Genomic DNA, 16,464 nt, shown 5'->3' on the forward strand with positions numbered 1-16,464 from the left:
CTTTAAGTTTTAGTAACATTTAATTGCTGAAAAACACAGGTAACTGTCAAATTTCATTTAGTTCAACTAACACAGGAAAATTATCTTGAAAATGTATAATATGTACACTGCTGATTAGGTTATTGTAACTCAAAGAAGTTGGATTATGACATATTCCATATTCACCGGTGGTGTCGTTTTTACATGTCACATTTCACGTGCGTATTTTGTACACGCCACATTACACGTATATGTTTATTTACACGCCACATTACACGTGATTGTTTTAAACGCCACATTACACGTGCATTTCTTAATTAGCCATATCACAAATGCATTTTTTAATTAACCCAAAACAGACCTCAAGCATGTGGCGCATGTATGCAGTGTATTGGTAAGTCAAGCTTAATTGTATATTGGGTGAGGTAGATTACATTCAGGCATTCAGATGTGGATTGGGATAATAATAAAAAGTGCTCGATTAATTATACAGAGTTCAGAAGATGCAAACATTATAGAAACACTCCAGAACCATGGTAAACAGCATGCAACTAAAAGGGTCAGAATGCTGTGTTTCTTCAAATACATATTTTGAGGTCTGGTGAATCTTGAAAATATTATGAATTAATTTAGTGCCACTTATTGCAAAATAACTCCAAGATATGTTATGAAAATAACTGAGTACTTCCCACTGTAAAATGACTCCATGAAATGTTATGAAATAATTGTGTACCTCTCACTGTAAACTGACTCCAAGAAATGTTATGAAATAATTGCGTACCTCTTGCTGTAAAATGACTCCAAGAAATGTTATGAAATAATTGCGTACCTCTTGCCGTAAAATGACTCCAAGAAATGTTATGAAATAATTGCGTACCTATTGCTGTAAAATGTTAAGTTTAATAACTTTATTGCTTCAAACAGATAACACTATGATAGCGTAATGACGTACTGCGTTCCAGCGAGGAACTGCGTGAACTTAAAAAAGTATGGTTGATGATGCTATAGAGACAATAGTAGATCAATATCTGATGCAAGCGTGTAACACTTTGCATAACCAATAGATAGCAGTGTACCTCACGAATAGTAGACCAAAAGCTGTGCCCTACCAAATATCGGGTGATTTGTGCCCTGCCAAATATCAGATGATTTGTGCCCTACCAAATATCGGGTGATTTGTGCCCTACCAAATATCAGGTGATTTGTGCCCTACCAAATATCAGCTGATTTGTGCCCTGCCAAATATCAGCTGATTTGTGCCCTACCATAGATAAGAGTCTTAATGACTTTCAAGAGCAGAGTTCAATACAAACTTAGTGTGAAGGAGTGCAAACCAAGTCATCAGTGTTGTATTTGTGCCAGCCATTACTGTAGTCAGCATAATATTGCCAGGCATCATTGATAACGTAATTTACTGGCTTTAACATCAGTTGGAAAAAAAACTTTTATTTATAGTTGATTATATCATATTGTTCAGTCTTGTATTAAATGGATTGTTCTCTGCACTGAAAAATTTATTTGTAGCAACAACAAAAAAGGCGGATTAGAGCAGGGGTCTCAAACTTAAACTACACCGAGGGCCGCCCGAGAGCATTTTCGATGGCCCAAAGGCCGCACCACTTTTGTTATCTCTCATGACACTTTGTGAAGCCAATCATTTTGCGGGGCACAGGATTCGGTTTGAGACCCTAATCCAGATTAACTAATCTATATAAAAGCAATAAATGGATCCAACTCTTGCAGGCATAGACTTTATACACATAGATGCCATTGCATACTGTATATACATAAATGTCATTACGTACTGTATATACTCAAATGCCATTGCATACTCTATACACCTAGATGACATTACACACTGATTATACCTAGATGCCATTTCATACTGTATATACCTAGATGTCATTACCAACTGTATATACTTAAATGCCATTGCATATTTTATATATCTAGATATAATCACCAACTGTATATACCTAGGTGCCATTGCATACTGTATATACCTAGATACCATTCCCAACTGTGTATACCTAGATGCCATTACATACTGTATATCCCTAGACGCCATTGCATACTCTATATACATATATACCATTACCAACTGTATACACCTAGATGCCATTACATACTGTATATCCCTAGATGCCATTGCATACCCTATTAGTATTAATGGTTGTATTTTTATATGCTTGTCTGTCTACAGTGATTGCCAGCCACTGATTATCCACGTGACAAACATAGACATAAATCTTTGTAATGAGATTGTATACTCTCAGTTGACCATTTCTCCGTTTCAATATAATTATATATTCGTATTGTTCTCTTTAATTAGTCCCCATTTTTATTGATATTTGTGAAAGCTAGTTGACTTATAGGATTGTATTACATGTATATTATACACTTCTCTTTTCACAAATGAATTAAAAGCATCTCCGTAGAATATGTCGTGCTAGATAAAGTGTGTGCATGAATTAAAACCATCCATAGAATATGTCGTGCTAGATAAAGTGTATGCATGAATTAAAACCATCCGTAGAATATGTCGTGCTAGATAAAGTGTATATATGAACTAAGACCATCCGTAGAATATGTCGCGCTAGATAAAGTGTATTCATGAATTAAAACTCCGTTGAATATGTCGTGCTAGATAAAGTGTATGTATGAATTAAAACCATCCGTAGAATATGTCGTGCTAGATAAAGTGTATGCATGAATTAAAAGCATCTCCGTAGAATATGTCGTGCTAGATAAAGTGTGTGCATGAATTAAAACCATCCGTAGAATATGTCGTGCAAGATAAAGTGTATGTATGAACTAAGACCATCCGTAGAATATGTCGTGCTAGATAAAGTGTGTGCATGAATTAAAACCATCCGTAGAATATGTCGTGCTAGATAAAGTGTATGCATGAATTAAAACCATCCGTAGAATATGTCGTGCTAGAAAAAGTTTATGTATGAACTAAGACCATCCGTAGAATATGTCGTGCTAGATAAAGTGTGTGCATGAATTAAAACCATCCGTAGAATATGTCGTGCTAGAAAAAGTGTATGCATGAATTAAAACCATCCGTAGAATATGTCGTGCAAGATAAAGTGTATGTATGAACTAAGACCATCCGTAGAATATGTCGTGCTAGATAAAGTGTGTACATGAATTAAAACCATCCGTAGAATATGTCGTGCTAGATAAAGTGTATGCATGAATTAAAACCATCCGTAGAATATGTCGTGCTAGAAAAAGTTTATGTATGAACTAAGACCATCCGTAGAATATGTCGTGCTAGATAAAGTGTGTGCATGAATTAAAACCATCCGTAGAATATGTCGTGCTAGAAAAAGTTTATGTATGAACTAAGACCATCCGTAGAATATGTCGTGCTAGATAAAGTTTATGTATGAACTAAGACCATCCGTAGAATATGTCGTGCTAGATAAAGTGTGTGCATGAATTAAAACCATCCGTAGAATATGTCGTGCTAGATAAAGTGTATGCATGAATTAAAACGATCCGTAGAATATGTCGTGCTAGATAAAGTGTATGCATGAATTAAAAGCATCTCTGTAGAATATGTCGTGCTAGATAAAGTGTGTGCATGAATTAAAACCATCCGTAGAATATGTCGTGCTAGATAAAGTGTATGCATGAATTAAAACGATCCGTAGAATATGTCGTGCTAGATAAAGTGTATGCATGAATTAAAAGCATCTCCGTAGAATATGTCGTGCTAGATAAAGTGTGTGCATGAATTAAAACCATCCGTAGAATATGTCGTGCTCGATAAAGTGTATGTATGATATGTATGAACTAAGACCATCCGTAGAATATGTCGTGCTGGATAAAGTGTGTGTATGAACTAAGACCATCTGTAGAATATGTCGTGCTAGATAAAGTGTATGCATGCGTTATCAGCATGAACCTTTTAGCCTACTTTTATGCTTAATCTAATATCTGACTGATATAGACTTTTTGTCATTCTTATATTTCACACTGTTACAGACTGATAGGCGTTTTGTCATTCCTATGGTTCATGCTTCTACAACTAATTCATATACTGAAATACCATGTGCTGTGCCTTGTCCTCTGACCATTCTGTCTGTGTGTTCGCTTAATCGTTGTATATTGACCTTGTAAAATACATTAGATCTGCAAGTTGTAGTTTAAATTTTGCCCAATTGAAATTTGTTTATTTACCCATGTAGTACACTGTTCTAACCATCTTGCTGCTTATTACATTGTTATAGTTGTTTAAAGTTATCTATAAACCTTCATCATTTCTTAAAGTTTGGAGAATACCTGCACTACTTTTCTCATGAGTGTTTTTCATCAATACATCTAAGGTTGACCACATGTTTTCAGCCAGAATTTTTTAAAAACAAATTGAGGTTGTTCTTAATAGATATAGCCAATGTTACTTTCATGTTAAACTCGTGAAATATTTACATCACGTTTCTGCAAACTATCGAATGCAATGCAATGTAGATGTGTTATCTTTAAGATCTGAAAAAAATTAAAATTAACGTTAAATCCTTGGTTGCCTTACATCTCAGTGCTCCACATCTATGCTTGTAATTCTCCTAAAGGTAAACATGCTTTGCAAATCACACGATATCGCTGCGCTATAGTAGTAGGTAAACTAAGAATATAAGAATTATAACTTATCAAAATTTTTCAATGAATATATTCCAGAGTGTGGAAGTTTAGGAGAGAAATTTCATATTATTTTAACTTTAAATCTGAAAGCCTTAATTTACCTACTGCATTGATGAAACAGCTATTTATGTCACTCTCATTTTAAACAGTTATTTATGCCACTCTCATTTTAAAGAGCTATTTATGACACTCTGATTTTAAACAGCTATGTAGGTCACTCTCATTTTAGCAATGTAAAAGACTCAGATTTTGTTAAAATGAACAAATAAACATAGCACAGCAAAAAGAACATTGTCAACAAAGCAAGCGTGCACTTTGGATAATTGCAAATTCAAATGCACACCTTTTTATTTTTGTTAGGCATAATATAACAGCAAAATGCGTTAACAATACTAAAATCTAAAGCAACGATACAAAATTCATTATTTCAGTACTCATTGTTAGACTAAAACCTCGTGACAGGGGTTTTTCCATTTTATTTAAACTATCAATTCGGGCTAAGACATATTCTTTGTCTTGAATATGAGGATGAACATATGCTGAAAACTGTTAAATCATAAAGTATTGGAGGAGATAGAGGAAAATATACCCTGTCATTAAGCTTTTACCGTTAATTTAAAATCTCAAGCAACACTCTGACTACCTGTCTAAAGATTCGTCTCAACATCTCAAGAGTTGCAACAACAATCACTGTTACAATATTCAAAAGTAGGTCTTTGGCTCGCTCTTTTAATTTCTGCATTCAAATGAAACTGAAAACCAACCAAATATATTGTTCCATTATCAAAGTATACTGACTGAATTCCAGTCTAATATAGATAACTTGCTTAGTACACACACAATGAGGATTAATCTTTTGATGATTAAGAAATATAGTAACACATTCCAATGTTTATTGATAACATGCATTGTTGAGAACATATATAATATTAAAATTCTCATGAGTTGTATTTGTTTTTATTCAACATTTCTACATATTTCAAAATATTTCGAAACTACGATGTGATAAAATGAAACAGGTAATAGTACAATTGTCGTCATCGGCCTTGAAAAATAAAAAAATTGTAATTATGGAAACAAAAAAGTGACAATACAATTATAGATATATAATGAAATAATGCCTATTGATTAACAGTACAATGGAATGATGCTGTTGAATAACAGTACTTTTAATATTTCATGTTGATTAACAGTACTATGGAATGATGCATGTTGAATAACAGTAAAATGTTGATTAACAGCACAGTGAAGTGATACCTGTTGATTAACAGTTCAATGGGATGATGCATGTTGATTAACAGTACAATGGACTGATGCATGTTGATTAACAGTACAACGGACAGATGCATGATGATTAACAGTACAACGGAATGTACCGTTGATTAACAGTTCTATGGGATGACGCCTCGTGATAAACAGTACAATGGTGATTAACAGTAGAATGGAACGATGCTGGTTGATTAACAGTACAATGGAATGGTGCCGTTTGATTAACTGTTCTATGGGATGATGCCTCGATAAACTGTACAATGGGATGATGCCGTTTGATTAACTGTTCTATGGGATGATGCCTCTATAAACTGTACAATGGGATGATGCCGTTTGATTAACAGTTCTATGGGATGATGCCTGGATAAACAGTACAATGGAATGACGCATGTTGATTAACAGTTCTATGGGATGATACCTGGATAAACAGTACAATGGAATGATGCATGTTGATTAACAGTTCTATGGGATGATGCCTGGATAAACAGTACAATGGAATGACGCATGTTGATTAACAGTTCTATGGGATGATGCCTCTTGATAAACAAACAATGGAATGACGCATGTTGATTAACAGTTCTATGGGATGATGCCTCGATAAACAGTACAATGGAATGACGCATGTTGATTAACAGTTCTATGGGATGATGCCTCTTGATAAACAAACAATGGAATGACGCATGTTGATTAACAGTTCTGTGGGATGATGCCTCGATAAACAGTACAATGGAATGACGCATGTTGATTAACTGTTCTATGGGATGATACCTGGATAAACAGTACAATGAAATGATGCATGTTGATTAACAGTTCTGTGGGATGATGCCTCGATAAACAGTACAATTGAATGACGCATGTTGATTAACTGTTCTATGGGATGATACCTGGATAAACAGTACAATGGAATAACGCATGTTAATTAACTGTTCTATGGGATGATACCTGGATAAACAGTACAATGGAATGACGCATGTTGATTAACGGTTCTTTGGGATGATGCCTCGATAAACAAACAATGGAATGACGCATGTTGATTAACAGTTCTGTGGGTTGATGCCTGGATAAACAGTACAATGGGATGACGCATGTTGATTAACTGTTCTGTGGGATGATACCTCGATAAACATACAATGGAATGACCCATGTTGATTAACTGTTCTATGGGATGATGCCTCGATAAAAATACAATGGAATGACGCATGTTGATTAACAGTTCTGTGGGATGATGCCTCGATAAACATACAATGGAATGATGCATGTTGATTAACAGTTCTATGGGATGATGCCTCGATAAACAAAAAATGGAATGACGCATGTTGATTAACTGTTCTATGGGATGATACCTGAATAAACAGTACAATGGAATGATGCATGTTGATTAACAGTTCTGTGGGATGATGCCTCGATAAACATATAATGGAATGACGCATGTTGATTAACAGTTCTGTGGGTTGATGCCTCGATAAACATGCAATGGAATGATGCCGTTTGATTAACAGTTCTATGGGGTGATGCCTTGTGATAAACAGTACAATGGAATGGTGCATGTTGATTAACAGTACAGTGTTGATTAACTATGCAATTAAGGGTTTAATGTTGTTTGATTCCAATTCTTTTTAATTTTATTAATTTTTAGTTTTAGTTTTTTTTCTAATTATATTTCTTGTCAGTTTTAGGACATTTTTAGGCGTATGAATAATTGTTGAGGGTGTCTGCTACATGGCTATTAATAGAAAAGGGGATTCCTCATCAGTATCGCAATAGCTACGTCAGCATTATAAAAATAACTTTACCAATGGTAGACGATCTAAGGTTCTGAACATTCCACATAATTTTTTAACAATATTCTGTCTAAATTGTGATATGTGATCTGACTAGAAGTTCAATATTCAAAGGAAAGGGTGTGCTGTTTTGTCTGACATACAAATGCCTCATGGATTGGATACTTTCATAATTTCACTGACTTAGTCGAATCGTTATTATGCCTGTTGATTAAAAGTACTATGGAATGAGGCATGGTGATTAATTGTACCGTGTTGTTAAAAGTACTATGGAATGAGGCATGGTGATTAATTGTACCATGTTGTTAAAAGTACTATGGAATGAGGCATGGTGATTAATTGTACCATGTTGTTAAAAGTACTATGGAATGAGGCATGGTGATTAATTGTACAATGTTGTTAAAAGTACTATGGAATAATGCCTGTTGAATGACATTACTATGGAATAATGCCTGTTGAATGACATTACTATGGAATAATGCCTGTTGAATGACATTACTATGGAATAATGCCTGTTGATTAAAAGTACTATGGAATGAGGCATGGTGATTAAAAGTACTATGGAATGAGGCATGGTGATTAATTGTACAATGTTGTTAAAAGTACTATGGAATAATGCCTGTTGAATGAAATTACTATGGAATAATGCCTGTTGATTAACAGTACAATGGAATGATGCCTGTACGTTAAGAATGTTATTTGCAACACTAAACAAAATTAGTACCTAATGGAACATACAATTTGAATAAAATGCACAGATAGAAGAAAACATAAAGATAATTCTGCATTGGTTTTATAAAAAGATGAGGTGGGATGAAAGAAGAGTTAAGGTCTCACTGGATAGTTTCGCATTTTTACACACTCCTAATTTTTCAGGTAGAGGGGATGAGCCTAACAAGGGTGAGTCTTGTGCTGATCAATTCACACAGAAAAGAAACATGCAGTTTGATTCACATTTACTTTGAGTTAGGCTTGAAAATAGCTTTACTTGTTTTGGTGACTGTTAGCCAAGGATAGACTCGCATTGGATATCAAATGCGTAACTTGGGCTGTAGATGAAAACCCACTTGGTTTAGGTATTGATGTATGTCTGTTACAGCGGTAAAAAGCAGATCCAAATCGAGATGGTTAAGAGGTGTTTTTAAAGCATGTCAATTTGTTATAACACCAGGAAACTTTTGACACGCATAAGGCCCATACTGTTTACCTTGTCACAGAAACATATTTAAAATTGCTTTTTTTCTGTTAAAAAATAAGCGTAAAAAATGAGTTTGGGGGTAGTGTTGGTTCCGTGTAAAAGCCATTAGTGGTAGGACTTAACCCGAATACCTTAAATCAAAAAGTGACAAGAATGCTTTCCGTAAAATAATTGGCTAGTTTTTAATTGTATCTTTAATGTTAAATTAGTCTCATTTTTCTGTAATTCATTTTAGTCCGATGAAAAAATCAACAAAATAACTGTCCAGTGCAGGGCCGGCGCCAGACTATCTGGCATCCTAGGCAAGGTTAGATTCTGGCCCCCCCCCCCCCGGAAAATATCATTTTCAAAATTTATAAACAGCCTGGTGTTTCGATCAGACTGAATCTACCCGATTATTTGTCCCTCTGTGAAATAAACCAGGATAAAAAACGACCCTCAATAAAACTGAAATTTATTTATTTATTTTTCAAAACTGTTGTTGACTTGGAGAAATGCGCCCCCTGAAATCAGCGCCCTAGGCGGCTGCCTAGTTTGCCTATATGGTAGCGCCGGCCCTGGTCCAGTGTGACCTAGACAGACAGAACATCGTTACACTGGATTGTTGTTATAGCATTTTTTTCCTCCTCAGCTGTCATTGGCACCTTAAAATCAGCAAACAGTTGTTTGGTGGCGAGTGAGAATTGTAAAACACTGAATAGTTCAAGTTTTTAATGTCAAGCAATTCTTCACATATATTGAAAGAAAATATTGTTCATTTTGAGCAAAAATGTCTACGTAAGCTGAATTCTGACCAGTTTATTACATTTATCTCTATCTTTTTTCAAGTACTCAGTTTTACAGCGCAAAGTTTGCACTGGTCTGAAAATGCTGGAAGTATTTTGATTCTCCCTCTTTTGCGTTTTTATCTCTAATGGTTGAAGATGACCGCCATCTTAAAAATCTTGTTAGTGCTGCTCCTCCTGAAATTATAGCCGTATCAACACGGGATTGAACTTATAGCCGTATGAAAACGGGGTTGAAATTAAATCCGTATCAACACGGGGTTAAAATTATAGCCGTATGAAAACGGGGTTGAAATTAAAGCCGTATCAACACGGGGTTGAAATTATAGCCGTATCAACACGGGGTTGAACTTATAGCCGTATGAAAACGGGGTTAAAATTACAGCCTTATCAAAACGGGGTTGAAATTATAGCCGTGTCAACACGGCGTTCTCAGCAAAACATTTCGTATCACATATAGTTAGTTGATCCTAAATAAAAATGGTGTTGATATGGATTTAATATGGGCGCCACAGTGGCCACCTAGAAAATAATTGTTATCGCTACATTTCCTGTACGGATAGTATTATGAAATGCATGGGGTCCTTGATGTAAACAGTATGGATTTGACCTCAACATGTTTGCCCGAGCGGGCATCTTGAAAATCTTGTTTAAGTAAGTCCGCACGAATGCACGGTCGTATCAAGGAGGAGTTTGAAGAGAAACACTTCCTACAATACCTTGACCCTAAATGAAAATGGTACCGATAAGACCTCCAAAATAACGCCTCTTAAAAATGTTATCATCGTTACTCCTTCTGAACGGATGGTCATACTGACATGGCGTCTTCAGTAAAATATTTTTCTTGCGCTATGAAGCTTATCCTACGTGAAAATGATAAAGATCTGTGATCTAACATTGCCACCACAGCGGACATCTTGAAAATCTTGTTATTGTTGTTCCTTCAGAATCTAAGATTGCCGCCATGGCGGACATCTTGTTATTGTTGTTCCTTCAGAATCTAAGATTGCCGCCATGGCGGACGTCTTGTAAATCCTATTGTTGCACCTCCTGAAAGATTCGGGTTACGTTTACATGGTGGATTTACTAAAATAGTTCTTTTGATATGTGCATTTTTCTGATGATTTCCTTTAACTGGTGCCATTTCAGTGGCCACTGTAATAATAATAATAATAATAACAATAATTCAGGCAAATAATTACTGAGAGTAAATAAATAAAATGTAGGGAAATGTCGATATCTTGGCGATGCCTTAGAAGAGTTTAGTGATAGAGAGTATATTCTTGACATCAGGCTCAAGGTCAAAGATATTGACTAATATAGTTGTAGTACTCGTATCTCATGAACGTGTTAAGTCAAACATAAAACAATATCTCTTTCAAATTTTAAAGTTTTTCCAGAATATCTCATATGGTTTCAATACTAAGCAGTTAAAGAATAAATTAAAAAAAACTTATTTATCGCGGAGTCAATTATTTTGGGCAAATAAAACGCCGCTACCTTCAAGGAATATTTTATGCTAGTTTGTGAATTGGTGGATATTCCTAAAATAATTTTGATAATTCACTCCAGTCAACAGACAATGATACCATTATGACACAAGACTTTCATCTTCCATGTTGTCAATGGCTTGGTCTAGTGGTATGCATGACTAACTCCCTGGTTCGAATTCCATAATATACTTGTTTTTGTTTGGTAATTTTCAGGTTGTTGTTTGCTTTGTTTATAAAAAAAGAACCTTGAATAAAGATGAAAGAGAATTGTGTTATTATTCGTAGTTTCTGTGAGAATACAAATACAACACAAGAGAACTTAAACGATAAAAAGCTGACATTATCAAGTTGGATACCGCCAGAAAATATATTACAACGTACACCTTAGCTAACCAATACGTTTTACCATAAATAAAATGAATATTTTCTTGATCGGAGCGAACAGCAAAACAGATTTCATCTGGTGGGTGAAGAGCTCAAGTCTTCTCACCCACTCAATGAAATATATCCGTTATTAACTCAATAAAAGCAAATAATCTTGCATCTAAGATGAGTTTTAATCACTTGATTTGTGAGTGTGGTGTCATTAATCACAGAACATCCGGTTATGTAATATTTTTTATGACGTAAATTCACAACTAATGGGAAAATGTTTTGTTAGTGTGAAGTCTTATTCCTTATCTGTATAGAAGCATTCGTGCCCTATCTTTAAATCTTAGCTTGACGCTAATATTCCAAGTAAACTATAAATACTTCGATTGGGTTATTTGCCGATGAGTCATAAAGGAGAAGAGTAAGTTTAAAGATTGCCCCCAAAAGATATTAATCTCAAAACATTTCTCACGACTTGTATTGGATAAAATTATTTCATCTTTTTATTTAGCACCTAGTTCAGCGCAGAATCATTTACCCATTCTAACTTGCAAGATCGAAGCTAGTGTAACTTTATTTATGGTCTATTTATTGTTTTGTCTGTCCGTCTGTCCATATATTAATTTATTTGTAACTTTAAACGTAAAACTGACATGTAAAATTACGGATATGCTGTAGAAAAACTTTCAGATTTTCAGACTGAAGGAGTCATCACATATCTACCAACGGAAGAAAAAGACAGAAGATATTTTAAAAACTGGAGACCTATATCACTTTTAAATATTGACTATAAGATTGCTTTGGGAGCCATTGCAGCTAGGATTAAAAAGGTTATTCCATCAATAATCAGTGATACTTAGAAAGAATATATGAAGGGTAGATTCACTGGAGAAAATACCAGGATATTCAATATCATGGACCAACTTGAGAATGAAAACATATATGGTTTTTATTGTTACTAGACTTTGAAAAAGCCTTCGACTCAGTTAACTGGATCTTTGTGGAAGAAGCTTTACACTCTTTTAACTTTGGTGATTCCGTCTGTAAGTGGTTTAAGCTGTTTTGTAATGATTCTAAAAGTTATGTTGTAAATAATGGGCATATGTCATCTTTTTGTAAACTTGAAAGAGGATGTCGTCAAGGAGATCCCCTTGCGCATTATTTGTTTATCACTGGGGTTGAGATTTTAGCTATAACTTTAAAGCAAAATGTGGATGTACTTGGACTAATCTTTGACGCCAGTGAATATAAATTGGGTCAGTATGTCGATGACGCTTTTATTCTTCTTGATGGATCTCAGCTTTCTCTTTAAGCAACTATGAATATCTTGCAAGGTTTTTTCTTCTTCTATTATCTGGACTTAAATGTAACATAACAAAAACAAAAGCCATTTGGATTGGAAATAGGAAATTTTCTAATGAACGAATATGTCCCGAAATGGGCCAAATTTGGTCCTCTTATAATTTTACACTCCTTGGCATACATTTTTCTCCAGATTTACAACAAATGGTGGAAATTAATTATATGAAGAAACTAACAAAGGCAAAGCGAATACTGGCAAGCTGGAGTCAAAGACATCTGTCAATAGTTGGTAAAGTAATTGTTGTAAAACTCTTGTTCTGCACATATTCATACATGTTTTTTCAGCACTTCTAAACCCATCAGCAAAAGTTGAAGCAGAACTAAATCGCACATTATTTAAATTTTTACGGGGTGGAAAAGTAGAGAGAAAAAAACGTGATATACAAGTTTCCCCAGAAAACGTGGAAGGACTAAATATGATACACATATTTTTATTCATTGGGTATATTAAGATAAGATGGGCAAAAAGATTGCTGGAAAAGGAAAATGGAACGTGTCAGAACTTAGTCAATACAACTATGCTCAGAAATAAAAAGAATATTTGTAATTTAGGGAGACGGAAATGAGAAGAATTTATTAAGTTCATTAAAAACAGTGGAGAGATGTAATTTTGGCAGTATCTAATTGGAAAGAGGAACCGCAAAGTCCTAACGAGTATCTATCCATGAGTATTTAAAATTTTGTCCCCCCTAAAACGTTCTATCAATACAGATCCCGGTTTTGAAATTCTGAATGATCTAGTAGATGATCACGGTAATTTAATACCTTTTGAAATAATAAAACAAACAACTGGAAGCGATGATTTCTTGAAATACTTCTCCTTAATATCCAAAATTCCAAAAGCATGGAAATACGCCATAAAAAATATTTAGTACATAACAATCTTGATAAGCAGGAGGATAAAATAATGAACTAAAGTTTGTTTACAAAGATCTTTTAAAAAAGCTAAAATGCAACACACTGCTAAGCAATAAATTTGGATGCAAGTATTTAATAAAAATATAAGTAGTGAGGAGTGCTCTGAGATTTATAGCCGGGCTAAATGCTGTACCAAGGATACCAAGTTGATCTCTTTTAACTTTAAATTAATCCATACAATAATCTCTACCAATTATTTTCTGAAAAGATTTAACATATTAGATGACAACAAATGTACTTTCTGTAAGAGTGAAAATGAGAGTATTGAGCATCTATTTTATGATTGCAATATCATTTCACATTTTTGATACCGTTTTATTTAACTTTTAGTACCGTTTTGCCCAAATATTGTACATTTGTCCAAAAAATAAACATTCTTAGGAAGTGAACAACTGGACAGTGTGTATAATTTCCTGCTTATTTTGGCAAAATATTATATTTATACTTGCAGATTCAATCTGAAAAATACTTCTATTTATGATTTAAAGCAAATAGCTGCAATGCATAAGAACATTGAAAAATACACTGCTAAGGTAAATAAAAAAGAGGACAAATTTCTTCAAAATAATGGACCTCAATAATGAATATGTAACTTGTATCTGACTTGATGGTAAACAGGAACAAAATACTATGTGATGTGTGTGTGTGTGTAATTTGGACTTTTTTAACGTAGCTTTAAAAAATTTTCAGCCATATCGCTACGATGTCTGCAGTGTGGCAGTTTATAGTGATGTCTAGCACTGGGGAATCATGCCGCAGACATGTAGCACGATGTCCCACCCATTCACATTATCCTGACACCAGGCCGACCATTCCTAACACTAACCTTTTAATGCTGAGCGCCAAGCGAGGTAGCTGTTAGTACCATTTTTGTAAGTCTCTGGTATGACTCGGCCGGGGATTGAACCCACGACCTACCGCATCCGAGGCGGACGCTCTAACCACTAGGCCACCGGAGCGGTTAACAAAATACTGTAATATCACAAAGTCCATGTCACCTAGATTGTGTGCCATATGCATGTGTGCATGCGCGCGCGCGCGCGTGTGTGTGTTTTTTCTTTTTTCTGTAGATTATATTTATTATCCCTAGATTATCTGATGACCAGAAATGTTTGATTGTAAGGTGACCTTGGGATGGTTCAACCTATTACGGGGTTAATAATAAAATATATTTGTAACTTTAAACGTAAAACTGACATGTAAAATTGTTATTCTCATGTTACTCGTATCTTAACAAAGTTGTTTAGTTAGAAAAGGTTTTATGCTAATCACCAGGAATGTTTACCTGCCATTACAGCGCTTTTAACATACATAAAATCGGTATATATGAAGAAAAAAGTGGCATGTCTATCAACATGATGGAATCAGCTTTTTAGCTTTTTTCATTCGCTGTAATCTTACCTTAGTCATTGATTATCAGTTGCCACGTGTGTGATGAAATCATCTATTTCGTTTTCCAATCGTTATTATTTTATTTTCCATCTGTTGATCAGCTGCCACTTTCTGATTGTCCCAATTTATTATAGTTATACATAAGCACAGTTGTAAAACAGAATGTCCCAATGCATTAAAGTTATACATAAACACTGTTGTAAAACAGAATGTCCCAATGTATTATAGTTATACATAAACACTGTTGTAAAACAGAATATCCCAATTTGTTACAGTTATACATAAGCACTGTTGTAAAACAGAATGTCCCAATTTGTTACAGCAATACAGAAGCACAGTTGCAAAACAGAATGTCCCAATTTGTTACAGTTGTACATAAGCACATAATGTCCCAATTTGTTACATGTACACATAAGCACTGTTGTAGAACAGAATGTCCCATTTTGTTACAGTTATACATGTCATATTATAAAAGCAGCATGATTTGAAATTAAATATGAAAATATATTTATTAGCTAATGGAAAATAGTTATCATTAAATAGGTTCTCCATAACTGAAGTATGCTGGTGCAAGGGAAGTAAGTCTGTCAATACACCGGCTGGAGCTGCTTCTTTTTCTGCAGTGCATATCAGACATTTTACGCGGCCACAGCTAAATGCTACATAATAAGGTGAGCGCAGTATAGATAAAACATCTAGTTGTCCAACAAAAGTGCAGCTTTCTCATTTTACCTACAAAGTTTAAAAAGTCTATGCATGATTTCTCTTTTGTTATCCCCTACAAAATTTCAGACCGTAACGATTTGTAGTAATAAGATGTCCCCTCATGCATAACTGGAACGTTCAGAGAACGGTTTTCTTGTCATCGCAATTTCTAGCGCATGCCAAATATTGTTTGTCTTTTTCATGGCTTTAGGAGGACAGCGTTATAGGATTATGTCAGTACTGCTAATGATATTGTTTATATTGATGATCAAGATGAAATGACCACTGTGGTCATTTATTTTTATTAGTTTACTGATCGAAAAGTGCCAGTGACAAACCTTATTCAGGACAACTACCGGCGACTTCTGAAAAAAGTAAACTCTCAAAATAGAATGTCTTGATCAAATAACAAAGTTGCACACTCAAGAAAGTCCATCTACCAAGCCCCAACACCCCATGTCAGGTGGAATACATAAAAACTAAATCTCCTTTCCAACTAAATTAAATTCATGATGAGAAGATTTTAAGTGAGAACATTGTTATAAAAAAAAAAAGTC

General features: G+C 34.6%; 1 protein-coding gene across 9 annotated transcripts in view; it reads right to left on the reverse strand.

Annotated features, from left to right (window-relative positions):
* LOC149787273 (FH1/FH2 domain-containing protein 3-like) overlaps positions 1 to 16,464 on the reverse strand; it is a 411,067-nt gene that overhangs the window by 325,551 nt on the left and 69,052 nt on the right. For 8 of the 9 annotated variants that reach the window (XM_089977788.1, XM_089977784.1, XM_089977793.1 and 5 more), the window contains one exon: positions 5,276 to 5,384. The exons of the other annotated variant lie outside the window; for it this stretch is intronic. In XM_089977788.1, coding sequence (XP_089833914.1) covers positions 5,276 to 5,374 — 99 coding nt within the window. In that variant the 5' untranslated portion in view covers positions 5,375 to 5,384. Of the gene's footprint in view, positions 1 to 5,275; positions 5,385 to 16,464 lie in introns of those variants that run through there. 9 annotated transcript variants of the gene reach the window in all.

The sequence above is a fragment of the Sinohyriopsis cumingii genome, chromosome 12 (genome assembly GCF_028554795.1).
Source record: "Sinohyriopsis cumingii isolate HCF-2022 chromosome 12, ASM2855479v2, whole genome shotgun sequence".
NCBI lineage: Eukaryota > Metazoa > Mollusca > Bivalvia > Unionida > Unionidae > Sinohyriopsis > Sinohyriopsis cumingii.